The sequence below is a fragment of the Centroberyx affinis genome, unplaced genomic scaffold, assembly GCF_046629955.1.
Source record: "Centroberyx affinis isolate AG114_WGS23_722 - 3 ecotype Tasmania unplaced genomic scaffold, CSIRO-AGI_Caff_v1 ptg000109l_1, whole genome shotgun sequence".
Classification (NCBI taxonomy): domain Eukaryota; kingdom Metazoa; phylum Chordata; class Actinopteri; order Beryciformes; family Berycidae; genus Centroberyx; species Centroberyx affinis.
Genome location: NW_027278811.1, coordinates 396,143 through 417,639, shown reverse-complemented (window position 1 = coordinate 417,639; position 21,497 = coordinate 396,143). Strand labels below are relative to the sequence as shown.

The 21,497-nt window shown below is 42.0% G+C and overlaps 1 protein-coding gene across 1 annotated transcript in view; it reads left to right on the top strand.

Moving 5' to 3' along the window:
- ptprn2 (protein tyrosine phosphatase receptor type N2) overlaps window positions 1-20,552 on the top strand; it is a 104,825-nt gene extending 84,273 nt beyond the window's left edge. The window contains exons 14-22 of the mRNA XM_071525957.1: window positions 3,444-3,591; window positions 4,341-4,414; window positions 9,004-9,081; window positions 11,630-11,749; window positions 11,979-12,145; window positions 14,344-14,397; window positions 15,498-15,562; window positions 18,137-18,210; window positions 20,481-20,552. Coding sequence (XP_071382058.1) covers window positions 3,444-3,591; window positions 4,341-4,414; window positions 9,004-9,081; window positions 11,630-11,749; window positions 11,979-12,145; window positions 14,344-14,397; window positions 15,498-15,562; window positions 18,137-18,210; window positions 20,481-20,552 — 852 coding nt within the window. The remainder of the gene's footprint in view (window positions 1-3,443; window positions 3,592-4,340; window positions 4,415-9,003; window positions 9,082-11,629; window positions 11,750-11,978; window positions 12,146-14,343; window positions 14,398-15,497; window positions 15,563-18,136; window positions 18,211-20,480) is intronic.
- Window positions 20,553-21,497: the final 945 nt, after the last annotated feature.

Genomic DNA, 21,497 nt, shown 5'->3' with positions numbered 1-21,497 from the left:
CTACGTTATAGCAGGAGTTTGGTGCCATCAGGATAAATGAAATACAGCGTTGCACCCCATGGTGCAGTCCACCTCAAGACTTCAGCCCAGTATAACAAGGCTTACGTAACGACTACCAGATTCAAAACCAGAATTAGACGACGTGTGCTGAGTCACCCTCTGTTTTTTCACCACATCCTTTGACACACCTCTGCCTTCTCAGATTTTCCTTCTTCTCTTTCTCTAGATTTCTTTCGTCAACTGCAGTAAAGTGCTACAACTGTGCAGACTTTATCTTCTGAATGATTAAAAAAAATTCATTATTAACAGATGTGATATGGAACATTTGCATTGCAAACACATCTGTCTATGTCTCTGTATGGGCTATATTACTGTGTTGAAGCGTTGGGTCCCTTCAGCACCATGGACAGCACTGTACAGTCACATCCCTTCTGTACCAAGCCTGTTTTTCCCCCCATACACTGAACGTCTTTGTCCATGTTCTCCTGTTGCCCAATAGCAGGGTCAAGATGTTGATGCAGTTACTTTGTGTTCCCTTGGATTAATCATTACCCCCCCCAAAAAATCAATATGTCGCTTAAAGGCACTTTTTCATTATTTTGAGTACTTATTTTTCCTTTTTTTAGATGATGCATTAGTTGCTCAAAAGGCAAAGGAAAATAGTTTATCTGATGAATTTATCATGAGTAAGTGTTTTGCTATTTTTTATTTTGTCACCGAGGCACGCAACTTTCACTGCCCTCAGTGACTTTTACTCACTATTTTTAATTTGGATGTGAGCAACAGAAACTGTGTGCTGTTCTATTTTATTTCTATTCCATACAGAAAAGAACAGAAAATAATGTGTTCTGTTCATTTAGCCATTATTAGACTGTGTCCCCCTATTATCATACAAAAACATATAGGCATTAATCCATGTATTTTTTTGTGTAGAGCACCACTCACCACATTCTGTGTTTATCATACCGTAGAGCTCCCAGTACAAACTGTTTCCTCTATTGTTCACTTTAATTTGACAGTGGAGCTAGACAGTAATGTGTTACCTGTTGTGTCTGGCTCCCCTGGTTGTCCCTTCATCCTGATTTCACCCAGCACCCTCTGCTGCCGAGGAGACTGCTTAGGAAGGATTAGACATTGTTTCCCTGACACCCAGGCCTCCCATCCCAACCCTCTGATTGGCAGACATAATCCCCCCATTCACTAAACCTTCGTTACCCTGTCTCTGGAATACGCCATGGTCCACTGCCTCCCCCTAGAAACGGGAGGGCTTGATAAGGGCCTGCTGGCTGCATTGCATTAAGCTGCAAAAATATGAATTTGGAATGCAATCGATTCAGGGCATCGTTTGAATAGAATGGGATGCAATTCAGAGTGGATGTATCAAGTACATGGAGATGTAATATGGGTAGGGGAGGTGGAATGCTGTCAGGCTGGCAAGCAGAGAGTACTTGTACAGGGTGACAAGAGCATAGTGGTGACAGGCTCTGTCAAGTGGCCATAATGGCATGCTGTCATTTTCCTGGGAAGACAGCATTGTGTGTTTGTGTGGGCAATGCACAGCAACACACATGCAAATATGGGTGTGTTGTTTGCCATTTGAATTGACATTAAAATAGATTTAGATACTGTAGATTTTGCTAATTTGAGAATTTGTTTTTAAATATTGCATACATAAAATTACCAGAGGTAGCACTAACTTGATAGCAGGGGTGGGTCAAAGTAGCGGGATGTGAAGATACAATAATATTTCAGAAATATCACTATGTCACTAATGGGTTCAGATAGAACACACAGTGCCGTCGCATCCTCCCATTAGGCCGCGGCCACACTGATCCGTTGTGTCTGTCCGTCTCCATTCATTTCAATTCATTTTCAATGAGAGCAGTCCGTTGTCCTGGCAGCGCTGATGACGCATCCGTCTCCGTCAGATTTCCGTCCGTTTTGACGGACAGAAAGTTCAACCCAGTTGAACTTTTTCTGGACGGACGGATTTGTCACCGCAAATCAGAGGCGTTTTTTTTTAAAATAGCGTTGACGTTCCAAAACCCCAACGGACAGAAATCTATCCGTTATTAATTCTGTCCGTTTTCTGACGGATCAGTGCGGCCGTGGCTTTATGCTGCTGCATTGTTCAAAGAGTTACTTTTCCTTTTCATAAGAAACCTCAGTGTGGCTTTTAAGACCTGAGTGGCACCTTTGGTACCGTTTCTAAAAATAAACTTTGATTTCCATTGTCAGGTGGATTCTTAATGTTCGTATTAGTCACCTAATATCCTTTGCTTGCAGGCAACATCTGAATTGATGAGCCATCAAGGAGTAATTGCCTATTGTGTGTTGGACAGCTTATTTTTGATTATCATCTAGGTAGAAATTGTATATATTCTGTAAAGACTCGCATTTCTCTTTTGATTTACAGAAGTGAATAAGTCGGAGATAACAATGGAGTATCACCTCTCTGCTCAGCCTACCTATACTGTCTTTAATATGGGATAAAAACCCAGCGCATCTGGGTATCACTTTCATTGTATTAGCCAGCTGATCCCTGACATCAGTTTATGAGTCTGTAATCTTCTGCCTTACACAATAGCGGACTAAACCATTTAACCCCGTCGGGAGGGGAGCCATGATACAGAAGTGAAAGCGAAACACGGCGCTCGCTAAAAAAGACTCCTCTTGCCAGCTACAGCCTCTAAGCTCCCTAAGACTTGCCCTGGTTTGGGAAATGAACACACACACACACACACACACACACACACACACACAGGCCTATCCCCCTCCCCCTTCTCTTTTTTCTTCTTTGTCTCTCTAGCGAATTCAATTTTGTCTTCTCCGAGCGACGGCTTAAATGCAGACAATCTTATCAGTGGCTGTGCAAGCAGTGAGGGACGTGATTGAAACACCCCTGAAGTATTTCCAATGCAGACAAACCTTTCAGGAGTCTTAATTGTGGATGTTTTTTTTTTTGTTTTTTTTCTCGGTCAGACACGTACACATGCGCACACACACACACACACAAATACACACTAACACTGACACACCTTCCCCACCCCAAGTCTAGATCTTCACCAGCCTCCGCCTCCCCCAATGGTTACGCTATACAGCGGCTTAGGACGATAATGCTCCATGACACCTGATCATAGCTTTAAAGGAGTGGTTCTGTTGTCAAGGGTTTAGTATTTTGCTCCAGTTTATTTATTGGTTGGCTCCTAGTAAAAAAAAAAAAAAAACACGCAAAAGCTTACCCAAGCCAGCTGTGACATTAGGTGAATTGTTTGAAGTCTCTCATTCAATGTATCCAAAGGTGCGACTGAAACAAACACAGAATTTCTTTTTACAACCACGTATCCTGCTTTTGTGACCGAATTTTCCATCTCCTCTTGTGCACGTGGTTCAGGCTCATTGTTTGAAATGGCGGCTGACGGAGTGTGCTTTGTCCCCCCCAGTCATACATGGAGGACCACTTGAAGAACAAGAACCGTCTGGAGCGGGAGTGGGAGGCCCTGTGCTCCTACCAGGCTGAGCCCAGCTCCAGCGATGTGGGCCAAGGCGAGCAGAACACCAAGAGGAACCGCTCAGACGCTGTGGTCGCATGTGAGTCCGTTCAGATCAACCTTTTTACTGTGAGAAAGTTCCCACTATTTACAAGCCCTGGGCAATGCGGGGCGGTCATCCAGTTCAGTTTCCATGTTCCATGTTGATGCATTTGTGGATGGATGCTTCAGAGATGCTCAAGAGGGAGCTGCATAAAACCAGTTGGGTAACTGAGCCAAAAGTACACTGTGAAAAATATCCTTCCCCATCCAAGCCTGGTTTAGTATTCACTCTTAAACTCTTATTTTTCTTAAAACAAGTGAGAAAAATCTGCCAGTGTGGTGAGAAAATTTCACCTGTTTCCAATGCAGATCAACATGTTTTGAGATGTTTCTTGTATCAAGTGACTTTATCTTGATACTAGTGGAGTGATCCTCCCTATTTCAAGATACATTTCATTTTGAAATTCTCAAAACAGGTCAAACTGCATTGGAAACAGATTAAATACATCTCATCTCATTGTTCGATTTTTTTTAAAGGGAAGCAAGATTTTTAGATTCAAAACTAGACTAAAGGACTTGTTAAGATGGATATGTTTTTTTGCAGTGTACTTTTCCTTGGAACATTTCTTATTGAAGGTGGAGCAGTTTGGGGCTTCAGAATAGTGCGTATGATGAAAGTCTGGTGAAATTGCCGTCCCCGCCGCCTTTTCAGCTTCACATTCCTCTGTTGTTGCTCAAAATTCTGTTGTTATTGTGCGGAAAAAAGACTGGAGAGGTGTGTTGATGAATTATGCATCTCTATTACAGATGATCATTCTAGAATCACCTTGAAAGCTGAGAATAACCATGGCAACTCAGATTACATCAATGCCAGTCCAATAGTGAGTATTGTTTATTCATTATGACTCTACATTGTGGCTAATATCTCTCGTCTCTGAAACCTTATTGTACCAAGAGCACCTGTTGTGGCTGGATTTTACTTTGAGATAAAAACAAGTTTCAAAGGATTTGTCATTGATCCAAGGGCATTGATCTTTTTTTCAAACTTTGTTCTCCATGCTGTGAGCCTCGGCGGATTCAATGTGTCTTTTTGAATCACATTGCTACTTTCGCTGCTTTCAAAATGGCCGCTCCCTGGAGATATCACTTCTGTTTTTTCATTTGCACTAAAAAGAATTATACATTATTTTTGACTAAACAAATGTATCTCCCCCAACAAATCCAGAAAGACCTCAATGTTGGAAAGGGGCTAAGGTTATTTTTTCAGTATTTTTCCCCCAAACATTTCACAATGATTGCCAGTCATGATTTCCCCTGAGGCAGCTGAAAGGGGATTCCATCAAAGGGAACAGGAAACTATGCATTTCAAATACAGTGCCAAAATTTCTGAGGAGATAGATGAGGGGGGCATACACAGCTGTGCTAAAAGCCTATTACTTTTCAGAAACAAACAATGGAGACTTTTAGATGCTCTATTTATTCCTCCATTTTCTCTAATGGCATATTCATGGAGGTTTTTAGTTTATTTCAGCAGTGTCATAGTTTGCCACTTACCATCAGGCAGACAGATAATATTAGAATGCTAACTAAAGTTAATCTATCAAGTGAGGAAGGGAGCAAAAATCCCCTTTTCTGTTCTTGTTGGGATATAGGAGCACACTGGTGGACAGTATAGAAGGAGGTATAAAATAATGTTGTCCATTATTTTTTTTTGTGCTGTTGTGAAAAAAACAACACACACAGACACACAATCGCACGTTGAAGATGGGTGAAGTAATGGCGGATGCAGTGGTGTGCGGATGAAAGGACAGTAATTACACCACAAAAGGGACCCCTGGCTGAGCCCAGCAAAACTGTGATAATTATGTCTGTCAATGCTGCCTCTTCCTCCTCATTAGCTTCAGGGCAATGGCCCACGAGTAAATAATCTGTCGCTTCTTTCTTGGAATCCAGGGTCAGAGAGGCAAAGGAAGGGGAGAGCTCAGACATAGCCTACACAGAGAAAAGCGTGGATGATAGTTAATGCTTGACCACAAATGATGCAAGCATTCCCAGATGTACGGCATCATTAATGTGAGGAATGGTTTGAAGGAATGTGCAGCAGCACAAATGTGGTCAAAGCCTATTTGAGATTAAGCCTTTGTCTCCTCTGGCCTTTACAAAGTCAAGAGATGTGCAGCTTTTCCATTTCCCACCTATTCGCCCTGTTTTTGTTTTTAAGCCATCTGGGATGTGCTCAATCCAGCATTTAGCTGCTGAACTCTCTGTCGATCTTATATAAACACAGTATCAAGGTGCTACAGCAAGGCGCTGAAAGTTGAGACGCTTCTCTACAACAGATATTTGTGCAAGCTATTTTAGTACAAGCTATTTTTCTTCAAACCAAGGAGCACTTCTTTGCCTTTTTGTTATAGTCTATCTTCTTCCCACAATGGCAATGGGAGGACAGCTGAAATGCAGGGCTACTCTTTCATGTTTGCGCTTTAGTATTCATGCAGGGATGTCAGCACACAGCTACAGCATGTCTGTGTCCTTGAGATTGGCTAAACTGAGTGGCAGCACTAGCATTCGGCACCACTCTTTCATTTCTGTGGGGACATTTTTTTTTTAACAAACCCACGTGTGGAATTTCAACCAGGAATGATGAAGTGAAAATCTAACCACGCTGTTATACCTAATTGAAGTATAACACCGGAAAATGAAAACAACATTTTCGGCATTTATCTGTCTTTTTGTCACAATTACATTTGCAGTAATGGGAGGGCAGTCAAATTTCAGGCAATCTTTGTGTGGGTCTTTGTGGGGCACATTTTCAACAGATCTGCAAGTCATGCATGCTTTACATCTGTACCCCAAATGACCATTTAGTTACACCTACAATTATCTACAATAGCCAGATTCAGTGCCTCCTGCCTGACATCTCTTAGACACCTGATAATGTGATGTGTAAAATGTGAACTTGACAAATTTGTATCATTAAGTATTCTATTGCTAAACGTTGGTTTTTGAGAAAATTATCCCCAAACTAACATAAATATTATGGGTAATATTCTATTGTCAGTGTTCCATCAAATGAACACTTTCAGATCAACATTAGTGTGTTTCCACTGAGCTGCAAACAGTATGCACTCTAACTTGCATCACTGACTGAAGCCAAGAAGTAGATTTGAATAAGGAAACAATTTGAAACTTGTAATCCACTATAATGAAAAGGATGATAAAGAAAATGTTGAAGTGGCGTAACGGGTGCCTTTTAAAGAAAAAAAAAAAAATGTATAAAATGAAATAGATTTTTTATTTGGAATTTGGAATTTTGAGTTCCTCATGCATATTTTGAACTGTAAGAATGAACTGGGGAAAGATAATGCTACTATTAAAGCCATAAAGAAATCTCCATAATTCCTTTGCTTTTGGGGATGAGGTTGAGGATACTAAACTTCATGCCCTAGATAAATACATCTATGTGTTTAAAAAGGATCTCAGCTAAAAAAGAAAAAAAAAAAAGAAAAGAAAATAGAAACTTCATATGTTTAACCTCTAAACTCACTGCAATGTTGAAAAAGTGTCTCAGGGTGTCCTTGAGATGTTGTTCTTCAGAGTAAAAAAAAAGTAGTTCATAAAAGAAGAGAGAGCCATTAAGCACAACCCTGTGGCTTGCTGTCTCGGTGTTATGTGTCTGCTCTGTGATTGCTCCCTCCCCAAATGGCTCTCTGTTACAATTAGGGCTTCTGCTGCACAATTGCCTCCATTCCCATAGGGACGGTTGTGGATGTCACTCAGTGGCGTGTTGATCTGCAATACAGTGATTCATCCATGCCTTTATTTTACAAAGATACTACATCTCCACATGCTTACTCCCCTCAGACAAATAATATCAGACAATCTTCAGGAGGTCTTCTATAAATGATATTGTTATTATATGTATCCTCACACTAACAAAAAGTGAAAACTAGTTTTTTACTAGTTTCCAGCTCGCCACCTGTTTTGTCTGTGAAGCTGACCAGTAGAACAGCTTAAAGTATATCAATTGTACATTCAACATTTCCATTAATTTCTAACATCTAGACTAAGCTGATGACAATATTGCACAAAAATCAAGAAGACCCAAGGCAACCTGTTTAGGCCTATAAATGATTACCAGTAACATAAAAAACAAAAAACATCAACAAACTCTTTCCGTATCAGTCTCTCTGTCTCCCTCTCTCCTACACACACACACACACACACACACACACACACACACACACACACACAGGCTCCCCTTGAATGTCTCTCCACAGTTACTGCAGGGCTGTACTCACAGAACAACAAGCAAGAAAAAGAATACCTGCTCCAATATCAAGTTTTGAAAAACAACCTAGATTAATAGTGAAAACAGCCGCTCATTTGTAGCCTAAAAAACTCCAGTCAATACCGTCAATACTAGCCAAGTAGCCAGAGCTAGTGGCTTCTCAGCAATAATTACTCAACCTCTCCACATAGCCTCAGCTGCTAAAGTTACCTAGATGGAAGTTAAGTAGAAGTTAAGCACTAGTGAAAAATCATTCCTAAATGATTACTGATCAATGCATTTGTTCACTTTTGGATACCAGGGTGTAATAGGAATGTTTACAGTGTTTACTGGTGGTTAGATGTCTCACTGCTGTCCAAGCAGTTGATTAAGAAGTCGGTACAAAACAGTTTGCAATATCGAGAAATTGTGTTTTGAGGGGACACAATGGGTTTTTTTTTGAGTGCATAAAAGATGGCTGAATTCCAGCTGGCGGTGGCACTTGTCTTCTCAACAGTTTGTTCTGCAACAGTATTTCATAAACAGTAGAGGTTCCCCTTTGCTTAACCTCTACAAACTAGATAGAAAAGACAGAAAGGTCCAAGGTTTTCTTCAATAGGTCTCTATCTATGCACGCGCCTTGTTTTGTGTCTTTCAAAAAGAGACAGGATTTTAAAATCATTTTAAGGAGCAAACTATCGAGCCTTGGTAATTTCTGTGTGTCATTCTCTGCACTTGTGGGCTTACAGTTGAAACCAACTATCCAGATAAACAGACAGACCAGACACAAACCCTGTCCCTCCAAGATGTGTTTACCCTCTAGTCTAGGCCTGTGTGACACTCCCAGATTAGCGAGAGTAATGTGCCACGGTAGAGATGCCTGTTTCTTTCACATTCAAGGTTTACTCTAATCAGACCCATTAGAGAATAGCCACATCTTGAGGATAGAAAGGGACGAAGAAGTGACAGGGGGGAAGGAAGGGAGCAATGAAGCAACGAAGGAATGAATGATAGAGATGAATTTGGAGGCCGGGACAGACAGCAGAGAAAAGAAGAGGCAGCGCTCTCCCAAGAGATGCTGATCTGCTCTCGCAAGCTCCTCCAGATGGAAGCTTTGATGGAAGTCTTACCCAGACAGTATGTTTTCACCAGCCATTCCCCACCCAAACACTGTGTCACATTCTGTTCCCTCTCTCCCAGATGGACCATGACCCTCGCAACCCTACTTACATCGCCTCGCAAGGCTCACTTCCTTCCACGGTGGCAGACTTCTGGCAGGTAAAGCTCATCTCCATTCACCGCCTGTCTTTCACCGGCCCGTTCTGTCCCTATACAGCGATGAGGCTGTGGAATAACCACAACAGAGTTGTACTGTACCTGACCCATCCTTTTTGTGCGGTTTACCAATAGCCATGGCACTGGTAGCCTATGTTTCGGTATGTTACTGATGTCTAAGAGTGCAGTGTCCAGATTGCTGTTTCTTCAGCGTGTCGTATCACTTTCCATGTTTCGGCGATGATGGAATTTCTTTCTCTAGGAATTTCTTTCTAGTCAGTAAAACACAGTCACTGGCTATACATCTACTAGAGAACAGCTGTTTTTAGGTCGTACATAATACTGTAGTTATACATGGCACCAGGAATTATAACATTAGATATAATAACGCTGATGTTTGCTCATATTTGCATTTTTGTTGATGCTATTTGCATTCCTGTCCATGTCTATAAATGTCACAGGAACGTGCCATTAATCACTGGGTATAGGCTATTGTTAAACATGGTGACTGGTATGGAGGTATGCCTCAAATGATGCATGGTTGCCAAATGGCGTTCTTATGTGTTAATAGGACAGCACTGTAGTAATTAGTGGGCCCATCGCCTCCATATGGTGGAGTAACTCCACTAGCCGTGATCAGGATGTATAAGTGTGAAGCATAAATCCTGGCAGACCAGCTGGCCCTGCACTCTGCACTCTGCATCTTGGACTGAATGGATATTCTTCTCATATCATAGATAGTGCTGACTTTATACTTGCACAGATGTTGGCATCCATTTGTGACCGGACCAGTTTGGTACAGTTTAGTCTGGTCTGGTTCAGTTCTGCACACTGAGCGTTCAGACACATCTAATGATAAACACAAGGAACACAGGTTTTCTGGGTTTTATTAGTGAGACAAAAACCAAAAAGTAGATACTGGCTTACAAACACTGTGCTAACATGGTGTTACAATTAAAAAAAAGAACTCAGTAAAAACAGTTATTTTGTTTTTACCCTGCCACTAACCTAGCTATTGTTTGAAAAGTGCACCTTAATTGACTACATCAGTTCAAATGGGGACGGAAGATGCCCTGTTTTCTGTATTTAATTTGTACATTTGAAAGTGCCTCAAATGAAGCAGTTGATAATTGTCTGTTAGTCATTTTGTTTATTTGTTTGTTTGTCTGCCAATTTTTCTGTGCCAGGTGAATAAATGCATAACCATTATCTAATGAAATGGGCTATTTATCCATGAACTCAATTCTAAATCTTTCTCAATTAAACAGAAAATAATGGAAAATTAGACACAGATTGACTGACACACTGAACATAAGTTCTGTGTCTTGGAATAGGTTGTAGTCATTCATTATTCAACATGTTTCACCTTGGATTGTGGTGAAAAAAAAACTCACTCTTTCCCCCATTAAAAGTAAACAAACAGGGGAAACACTGGCACTCACATGCAAATAGCCTATGCAGGAGGCAAATCTTTTGCTCTGTCCTATCTAATCCACACTGGCCTCCGGCAGCGCTCTGAAAGGCGGCTGTGCTCTAATCCTCCCCTCCACCCTCCACTCCTCATTCCTCCATCCCCTCATCCTTCACTCCTCCATCCATCTCCCCTCCTTCCCTCCCTCTCCCTGGCTATTACCTTAGCTCTACTGGGCTTCGCTCTCCTGTTCCCCTCTCCGCAGAATTCAATGCAAAAAGCCAATCAGCAGGAGTTCACAGAGCTCACCCAGACAGAAACTTCGGTCATTTCAGTCTTTTTTGTATTCTGTCTTCTCATTCGATATAAAAATCTATAGAAGGCGTATGGCGGCTGGCACCCGGTATTTGTTTATCAAATGACACACAGATCGGCTGTTCTTGACTATGGAGTTGAATGTGGAGGTGGAGAATAAGAATACATTTTATACCACACTACCCACAAATATTTGCTAAACTTTACATGACTAAATGGATAATATTTTCCTCACATTATATCACCATCTTTGATAGCCTGATCTCATCGTAGTCTGGCACAGTTGGCACAGTTGGTGTGTAATGTGTCCACTGGGCTGGATCACAGAAGCTTGTGATTAGTGTATAGTCAAGGCCATTGTGTTTTTATAGCAATCATAAAACCTGTGTTTCCTCCTCATTTTCCTAATGGCTGCCATGGGCCTCTATTTTTCCCAAGGACACATTAGATCGTGATAAGATGAAATGGAGCAGGGAGGTAGATCTTGTGATCTAGCTTAGACAACTGAGAGAGGGGCGACACATGAAGCCTCGTGTGACGCACCCTCCCACCTATCGACCCGCCATTTATCATTTGTCACACATGGAGAGGTGACATTTATTCATACTTCCTGGACCCAGATTAAGAAATCAATTGCATCCTCATTCAAGACTTGCAGAACTGGCCATGTATTGTTAATGTGCAGTATACCACTCCTGGTGGCATAGTTCAGTTACACATTGTTTGTTTCTGTAACGTTCTGTGAATGCATGTGAAAGGTGTGTCGTCTCGGGATGTGTTGGAGAAATGTCTGACCCTGTGTCTGCCTAATCCTCCGGTGTGTAGATGGTGTGGGAGAGTGGCTGCGTCGTCATCGTCATGCTGACCCCACTGTCTGAAAACGGTGTGAAACAGTGTCACCACTACTGGCCGGACGAGGGATCTGATGTCTACCACATCTATGAGGTTCGTCAGTAAGAAGAGATGTAAACTTAGAAACAAAGGGTTAGGGTTAAATGTAAACAAAGGTGTAACTGCTTAAGGCATTTTATTCTCTTGCTTGGTGAGTTAGTTTGATGCCAGGTTTACTCCCCAAGGCCGCTGTGTGGATAAGACTGCATTCCTAGTCAACTTGCCTTGTTAATTAATACATTCTACTACTGCAAAACGTTTATTCCTCTTTTGATTTCTGCAGGTCAACTTGGTGTCAGAGCATATCTGGTGTGAAGACTTCTTGGTGCGCAGCTTCTACCTGAAGAACCTGCAGACCAATGAGACGCGCACCGTCACCCAGTTCCACTTCTTGTCCTGGATGGACCGCGGGATCCCCGACTCGGCCAGGACCCTGCTGGACTTCCGCAGGTAAAGTGAAGATCCCGCCGATCGGCCCCATGGGTGTTCGGACACTGGAGCGCAGCAGACGTCAGGCCAACTTAGTGTTACATCTGGCCTTTATCCAAAGCTTGTTTCTTAATCACCTTCCCTCAGTCTGTATTCTCTCAGTGCCTTTCTGGTCCTTCTCCCTTTTGCCCCTCTGCCTTTTTTGGTGTCTCAGAGAATGGTTGATGTTGTTGTTCTAATAAGGACTGTGTTTCTGTACTATGTTTTTCATCCTGGGCCTATTCCCCCTCACCTCCCTCCGGCTCATGTGATGCAGCAAATTAACAGTCCCGCACTGCATGGCTTGGCTTGGGGAAAAAAAGAAAAAAAAAAAAAAAAGAAGAAAAAACACACCTAATTCAAACACCCAATTAAATGGGAGCTGTCTAGCTAAAAACATGGGAGAGAGGGAAAGCTAGTGACTGAATAACCTCACTCTGTTCTTCATATAATGTGTTCTGGCAGAAGAGCAGCAATAGCCCCCCTGGGAAAACCCAGGAGGGATAGGAAAAGCCCTCCAAATGAGAATAGATGCATCAGATGTGTGGATGGAAGTCTATCCTCCCGGTTTGTAATGCAGATGAGAGAGAGAGAGAGAGAGAGAGAAAAAAATAACAAGAGGTGCAGCTTTATTATGTCATCCTTTTTCGACAGAGTTTGTGCTATTTTTCAAGCTAAACTGGGTGTAGCTTGCAGCTGGTTCTATCTATTTATGACGGTACAGGTATATTGGTGTGTAAGTTTGTGCGGTGTTGTTACAAAATCATCTGATTACGTTCGTAAGGTTTGCTCTCCTGTTGTTAGGTCTACTCAGAGACCCCCCTACCTGTTACCACGACGACCACAATGCTTTGTCGTAACTCCATTAACACTGCTGTAGGTCATTGGGAAGCTATTGCTCTAAAGCTCTCTGACCACCATTACGTGACTCAGAGGTCTCAGATCCGCACGACGCACACTCATGTCATGGTTTCGGCCAACTCGGTATTTTGCGGTTGCCAGTGTCATTTTTGTGATGTTGCAGCTAGTAATATGAGCCCAGTTGCATAGTCACAAAAGTGATCATTGGAAACTGTGTCTCCTCAGCCAGGCCTGTGCACAAACTGTCTCTCTCTCACTCCTGTCTCTCTTTCTCTCTCTCTCTCTCTCTCTCTCTCTCTCTCACTCGCTCTCCCTCCTCCTCCTCTCACCTCTCCTTCCTCTGGCTTGCATGGGAAATTCCGACCTTCTGTGCTTTTTATCTAAGAACATGTTTGATTTTTTTATTTTTTTTTTTATTTTAGATTTTACTCATTTAAAATTAAACATAAAATAAAAACAATAAAGTGGACATAAAATAAAATTCACCTGAGAAATAAGCAATGCACTCCTTGGACAAATAAAATTACACCACTAAAAAGTATCACCTTTGAGAATATTTAACAATATAATAGAATATATTATATAAAAAGAACAATACATGATTATTATTATTTCATTTTAGTTTATTTTCATTTTAGCTTGCCTGAACACTATTAATATTAATCTATCTGCATATACTTACTGTTTCATCTAGATTTTCCAAATAAGTATTAGTGATTTTAAAAAGTAACTATATAAAAACTGTGAGGTATTCAGATATTTTTTATTGATTTATTTCTTTTGTTGTTGTTGAAAGGTGAAATATGAGGGAATGAAAAACGCAGAAGCCTCAGTGTAGTCAGTTTCCATGGCAACAGTGGGGTGTGAAAAGACTTGTTGGCCTTCACCGTGCCTGTGGTGTATAACATTCATAATTGGCCGGGGTTAATGCGTCGGCGGTCGGCAATCACAACATCACACTACCACATCCATCACCCACATGTCACAATAATGCTGTTTTAAATGACGCTCCATTTATTTACATTGTGCGACATGGATTTCTCTCTATCCTCAAATTACAGTGATTGATTGACAGGAGAGTGCATCACTTCAGATTTGTTTCGTTCTTTTGATTATTGCAGCCATTAATTTCATCCAGGCCACAGCACACACAAAGGAAAGAATCCCTCATGAATCACATTCAGGGTATCAGCATGCTGACTTTAATTGATAATCATTATAAAAAATATTCAGCAAAAATATGATTTAGCAGCCTGTGTGTTTCTGACAGCTTGACGTCAAGCTCGCAATAATGCTCTGTTTTCTCTCTTTTATTTCAGAAAGGTTAACAAGTGCTACCGGGGTCGATCTTGTCCGATAATTGTTCACTGCAGGCAAGTATAACTATTTGAACCTTGAGACAATCGATGCCCCCGCTGAATTGGGATAGAGCGTGTTTGTCATGCCCTGTGTGTCGGAGGGGAGAGGCTGTTTATTTAAACCCGCTCAGTCCATTTACTCTATCTGGGTCCAGTGGAGCTGCTGTTTATTCCAGCGTCCTTACGGAAATAGTGCGGCACAAAGACACTCAGCCAAAGACACTTCCATTTCCCATTTGGTTGAGTTAGTTAACTGGCCTTGATTGGGCTGTGTTAAACAGCAGGTATCTGTCTATCCACTTTTAATAGTCACATCCTGTTAAGTCATGCGTGGGGCCAGGCCGCCTGCTCCCCCTATGAAGGAGCCGCACCGACCGAGAGTCTAGCAGTGGATTAATGAAGCAGCGGTGCTCAGGACGCTCTCCTGTTTTATTGGCCTTGCCTTTATTAGAGAGATGTGCACGCCTTGTTTGCAATTAACATGCAGAGCCGCTGAATGGCCGGCGGGCACAAAGGGAGGCTTTTCATAAGACTATCTCTGGAGTAATGGAAAAGCAAGGCTCTCCAAAAGCTGTTCTCGAACCGCCCCTGGCCTCTCAACCTCTCCTCTGCTCCTGAGGTGCATGCATTTAAAAGCCTTTGTCCCCAGTGTGCCTCAAGAAACCATTCCCCTCTCCCCGGTAGCCGAGGAAGTCTCCAGACCACACATGCTCTCGTGTGCACAGTTTTTACATAATCATATTTATTGGAAAATTAAATATTCAGATTTGCACAGGTATTTTTGTATTAATATTAAGGGTTATTATCGATTCAGATATTTAAGTATTCTGTTTGATCTGTAGTGCCAGATTTTAAGCAAACCTTGTAGCAATGTGTACCTCGATGCATGTAATAGACTAATTTGTGTTTAAATATACTCTTTACCTCACAGTCTCTCAGCATAGATGTAAATGAGCAATTTGTTTCTGTATAAAAAAAACATTCTCACATTAAAGCATCTAGAGCTTTACTCTGCCACCTTAATGATCTCTCTCTCTCCCTCTCTCCCTCTCTCTCTCTCTCTCTCTCTCTCTCTCTCTCTCTCTCCCTCTCTCCATGACTCTCTTTCTCTGCAGTGATGGAGCTGGCAGGAGTGGGACTTACATTCTGATTGACATGGTCCTCAATAGGATGGCTAAAGGTAAGCGTCAATGGCTTCCCTTTCAGTCTTTCTGCTTGTGTTGAAGTGTTGCCCGGGCAACGCTAAAGCCTCTCATTTTCAGCAGAGGGTCTTGGGGATGCATTAGAGGGTGACTCTCTGAGGCCTAGAAAGCAAGGAAGAAAGAGACAGAAACAGAAATAGAGGAAGTTGGTAGTAGTGGCGAGAGTGGAACAAAGAGAAGAGAAGAGAAAATGAAAAAGAAACCATTACTCACATAAGTAATTATCTATTAAGCTACCGTCACGCCATATTGACCTGCATCACAATTGCAACATGAATTTAGATAGCACATGCATGGAAATGAAATGTTTAAGAGGAAAATCCATCCGAAATCAGAATTTGCAAATGTTGTTCTTATGGTCCTCAACAGTTGAATCAATATTTAATGTTTAATGGGACCTGTTATTTTATTTATTTATTTATTTTTTTTACAATAGTTCTAAACCCGAACATTTACCCACATACCTGGACTTTCACCTTGAGTACTGTCACCTATTCCAAACAATGGGTCTCCCATTTCTTGTTAATCAGAAAAGTGTCTCTAGATGACATCACAGTATTGTCTCTGTGTTGGCTTTGAGAGAGACTTGTTCATGTAAACTAAAACCGCCCAAGATCACCAGAAGAGCATGTATGAATTCTGGGCTTGTTTACCCATCAGTTTCTGGTATTGTGAGTAGGGGCAGTCCCTGCTTAGTTTTGTATAATCAAGAAACACAATCAGAGAACACAGTAGAGGCAGTTGCATTTGTGTCACAAATTTCCAAGCATCGACGGTTGGCACCATCATTCTGGCTATATGCAAATAATATAACAACCAGAGAAGAAATTGTACCTGAAAATGACCTTCGTGGTGTGATCCATTAAGTAACGTTAGATGTAAAAACAAATAGTCTGATGAGGTAGATTTTTACTCTGCTCTAGCCTCTACTCCAAATCTTATAGCTTAAGAAGAGTAAACTAGGCTTAACAAACAAGTTAACCTGAACAAACAGCTGCTTTTTGGTTTTGTTAGCTAGCTAACTAGCCAGCAGGCTATTTTAGCAAACCAACCAATGTTAATGTTAACACCTACTAGGCAGTAACCACTACTACCGCTAGCTTCTACTAGATACATTAGCTAGTGTGCAAATCAGATGTGTTAACAAGACAGTGATGGTTAGCAATGGTACTAGGCACTATGATTTGCTAGCTAACCAACTGACTTTATCAACATCAAACAGCACAGAAATTCACCATGTCTATTGAATTCTGTTGTGACGGCCAAGCGGAACTTTTAGAAACACAACTGGCTGCTCACAGCTATTGTTGACCTCCACTGTGGCCACCAAAGGGTGCCTTACATCACCTTAAAGCCCTCTATAGCTTAGCCTGCCCTCTGCCCTTTGCCCTTTGCCCCCTGCCCCCTGCCCTCATTCTCCACATGCTCCCCTACTGCAATCCCATCAGATAATGTCTTAAGGACGGCTGGCCCTGATGCAGACTTTCCCCTCCATCTACATGTCTGTAAAACAGTTCAAGTGTCCTATCCTGCTGGAGTCCATCTAGTTCAGTGACACGGATGCGGTGTTGTCCAGTGTGATGAAAGGTGCAAAGGCCCTGGCACAAAAACCGCCCTCTTTCTTTTTAACCTTTTGTTTTCTCCTCCTGAATTCAGTGTATAAAATGAACATAATCTCACTCTCCAAAGCTTTTTTTTTTTTTTTTTCTTGTTGGAAGAGTCTCTCTTCAGCTTAACTTTGGAATCCAACCCCTCTGAAACATGAAAGTCTTGTCGGAGCACTGGAGTACTTTGAGTGCTAAGTCCAGCTGCATTAACTGCCCTCTCTCTCTCTCTCTCTCTCTCTCTCTCTCCCTCTCTCTCTGTCTTGCTCTATCTCTGTCTCCCTCACCTTCAAAAACATCTTGAGAGCTTAGGGGCACCTCTGTTTTTCTCCCTCCTCCTCTCTGTTGATTTCTTTGAAAGGAATACTCGGATGAACCCCGCCGCGCTGTTTCAAATCCATAAACTTGAAAGTACAATAAGATTTCCAGATTAGCATCATACACTGACAAAACAACAATAGACCTAACTAGACAGCAGTTCATCACCACTGGAGGCAATCAACTGTTGCATAGGTTCAGCGTCTGCATGGTAGCTGGAATTGCTATGAATCATTGTAAATTAGAGATTGTAGTTTCTCTTCACATGCATTACACGCACACACACACACACACACACAAACACACTCAGACAGATATTGTTATATCAAAAAGCTTTTAGCGGACTTCATAGTTTGACATAATTTAGAACCATTTTTGTACAAGATTCTCACAGAGAGTGCTTAGCGTTTTTGAATGCATTATTGCACATTTCCCAGACCCAAAAATATCCTCCTGCATATTTTATCGAGAAACAGTCTGTGGCTCTCGTCCAAGTCTTTCGAGGGATGAATGTAATAATTTTCAATCGCTGCGCTGTTCCAAAGGGAGCCCAGTATAAAGAGAGATTGACAGATGTGAGCTGGATTACCCCGCTGCTTTGAACTCAGTCCAATTTTCGGTCTGTTGCAGGTGCTAAAGAGATTGATATTGCCGCTACCCTGGAGCACTTGAGAGACCAGAGAGCTGGCATGGTCCAGACAAAGGTAAGGTCCCTGGCTCTGAGTTAGAGGGGGGTGGGGGGTGGGGGGTTAGGAGAGGAAAGCGGGACGGGGGAGGGGTTGCAGTCATTCAAACAGACGTTTGTCTACTTCATGTGCACAGGATCAGGGGAAATGATGCGGTAATTGATAACTGCTTCAGGATTGGAAAAGCATTGTCTTGGAAGATAAAAACTCGCTGTTCGACACTTATCACAAGACACAAAGAGACTAGCCAGGTTCTCCTCTCGTAGAAATGATTTACTTTGTCTTTGGAGCTGCAGCTATATAATAATTTATCTTCGTTTTCATCACTCAAACGCATATTCAACAGCAGTAATAAACAATCACTGTAATAACCTTAAACTGACAAGGGTTCCATTCTCGTGAAATATGATGTAAACTGCACAATTCATAAAACTGACTATTAAGCAGTAGTGTAATAGCTTCTATGTTAGTTTCAAGCAGAGAGCCAGTTGAAGAATATTAAAATGTTTTTCTTTGAGAGTGTCTTGTGTTCCTACCATTGTCTGTATCTTTAATTTCCCCTTTATCTTTACAAGTTTCAGCGGAAAACTTATACTGTAAATTTAATTCCTCTGTCCAATCCATGCTGGTACTTTGAGTCTTTAGTCTTAACAGTTTATTTCATAGCGGGTTGTCCACAACGGACCATTTGGGGAAATTGTTAGGATCTGTGCAAAGCATTTTCTCTCATCCTCTAATGCAAATGATGGTTGGAAGTCTCTTTTGTGTCTTTATGGTACTCTAAAAGAATAATAATAATAAAGGCAAACCTCATGCAGGGGTGATAATATTTATGGAGCTTGCTTGCTAACAGACTCCAGTGTTCCTACATGGTTCGCTAATGCTGTTTTTACAGCCTTGCTCTGTTCAGCGTAGAAGAGAGGCTTAAGTCTCTCTCTCTCTCTCTCTCTCTCTCTCTCTCTCTCTCTCTCTCTCTCTCTCTCCCCCTCTCTCTCTCTCTCTCTCTCTCTCACTCTCTTTCTGACAAGCCTAAGTGAAAATTATATTGCAATATTGTTGATTCCACTTTGCGGCGTCATGCTGGGTCTACACAGAAATTAGATTGTAATGAGGTATGAAATTTAGAGTTAGGTTTCAAGGATTGGACAACCAATTATTTTTCACATCCCATGATTTGGCAGCTTTATTTTTGGATAGATCTCACAAAAAAAGAACATTTATTTCTCCCTTTTTTTGCGGTCACTCTTTTTTGACAGACAACAACATGCAGTAATTACACCATGTGTGACCATTTTCTTCCCTACTAACCATCCATCTCCGAAGTGTCAAACAGAGATTGATCTCCCCCCAGTGGTATAAACCTGTACAGCACAGCGCACTCTTCCTCAGCGGGGAAAAACTGATGTTATAAAGGCAGCTTTTAATATTTAGAACTTGAAACTCAACTTTGGAGCAAATACAGATACATCTAACATATAACACTGAAGTAGATATAGATGGTTTCTTACATATTTCCTCGGCCCCTGTTTCTTTTGTCGGCCACAGAACATCTGAAGACACAAAAATAGCAAACCTGAGCACTCTAGATAATCTCCACCGCAAAGCTAAAGGCATGGCCACCAGTGACTCCTCCGTATTGATTTAGCCTATCCTCGGGCCAAACTACGGCAGGTTGTGTGTTGACACATCTAAAGACAGTTCCCTCCAAACTCCTACGTACGTCTTTGCTGTGAGCAGACTCCGTGGCCTGGGGAGAGGAGAGGAATATATAAAAACAACACACAAAAAAAAAACACTGGGTCCTTGGGGGCAAACATCGATCAAGCCTTTTGTGCTCCTCAGGGACAGCTATGAGTCGGTTTCACAAACAAATGCATGCGCGCACATACACACACACACACACACACACACATACAGTTGAGAGACAGCTTGAGTAGAAGCTCCATTTTAAGACACACCTGGCTGGATCGATCGCGGCGCCGGCTACACACACACTCAGAGCTGAAAGCCCGGAGAGTGGTTCACCTTCGTCTCTGCCTGTGGCCTAACACGTCCTGGGAAGGGTCATGAGAAATGTAGGGTGATGGTGGGTGGGTGGGTGGGGGTGGGGGGTGTTAGCCTGTCATTCTGATATGCCTCACTGGCACTCCAGAGCCGTTATGCACACATACACACCTGCACCCAGCAACGGAAAGGTAACCAGCTAAAACTTTTTCTCCTTCCCTCCTTCCCTCCTTCCCTTCCCTGCATCCCTTCCTCCTCCTCCTCCTCCTCCTCCTCCTCCTCAGGAGCAGTTTGAGTTTGCGCTGACAGCCGTGGCAGAGGAGGTGAACGCCATCCTGAAAGCGCTTCCTCAGTGAAGGCTTTGCACCCCCCACCCCCCCACCCTTCTTCTCGCTCGCTGAGCACCGGTTCCTCTGCCCACTCAAGACTGACATCTCTCTCTGCCCTTCCTCTACTTTATTCCTCTCTTCTCTCTATTTCTCTCTGTCTCTCTCTCTCTCTGTCTCTCTCTATCCCTCCTCTTCTTCTCCACTATATATACTTATGAATGTTGTGCCAGATATCTCACCTGGATCCATATTCACAAATTGCCTTAGAGTATGACTGTTGATCTAGGATTAGGGTCAGTTTAGTGATGAATGGAGATCGTATGGACAAGCGGGGCGGTGGGGCCTGATCTGGGAACTTAGATCAGCACTCCTACTATGAGACCCTTTGTCAATATGAACCCTGGTCCTCTATTAACTGTGATGTATGAAGTTGTTACTGAACCTACTGTTCTAGTGCCACTAACAGCTGTTTAAATGACATCAAGTGAAGATTTTCGTTCCAAAATGAGATATCCACCATCGAAAAAAAACAAAACTAATTATTGTACTTTTGAAAGGAGAATAGGCAAGGTAAATTAAGTTCTTGCCTGTCAAAATGATAATACCTTTACAGACTCTATCCTCTATATTAATTGAGATTTTGGAACTTTTCAAAATGGATACAGAGCATTTTGGAAATAAACTCTTCACGTTTTTCTCTTTCTCTGTGATCTGAATAAACTACTATATACTCAGCATCACATGCATATGTGTTGATGTGTGTGTATTGTATTTTGGGCCCAGACACCCGAGTCCTGTATTAAAAGAGAGATGCTCTGATTGTTTAAAAGCCTCTCAAATCACAATTCTTGCAACATATCAGGTGTTTATTTATCCTTCATTGATATTGCCTCTATGGTTTCACGCCACGAATTGTTTGCTGCATAAACATTTCCGTTAATATCAATGTAATAGAAATATACAAATTACTGA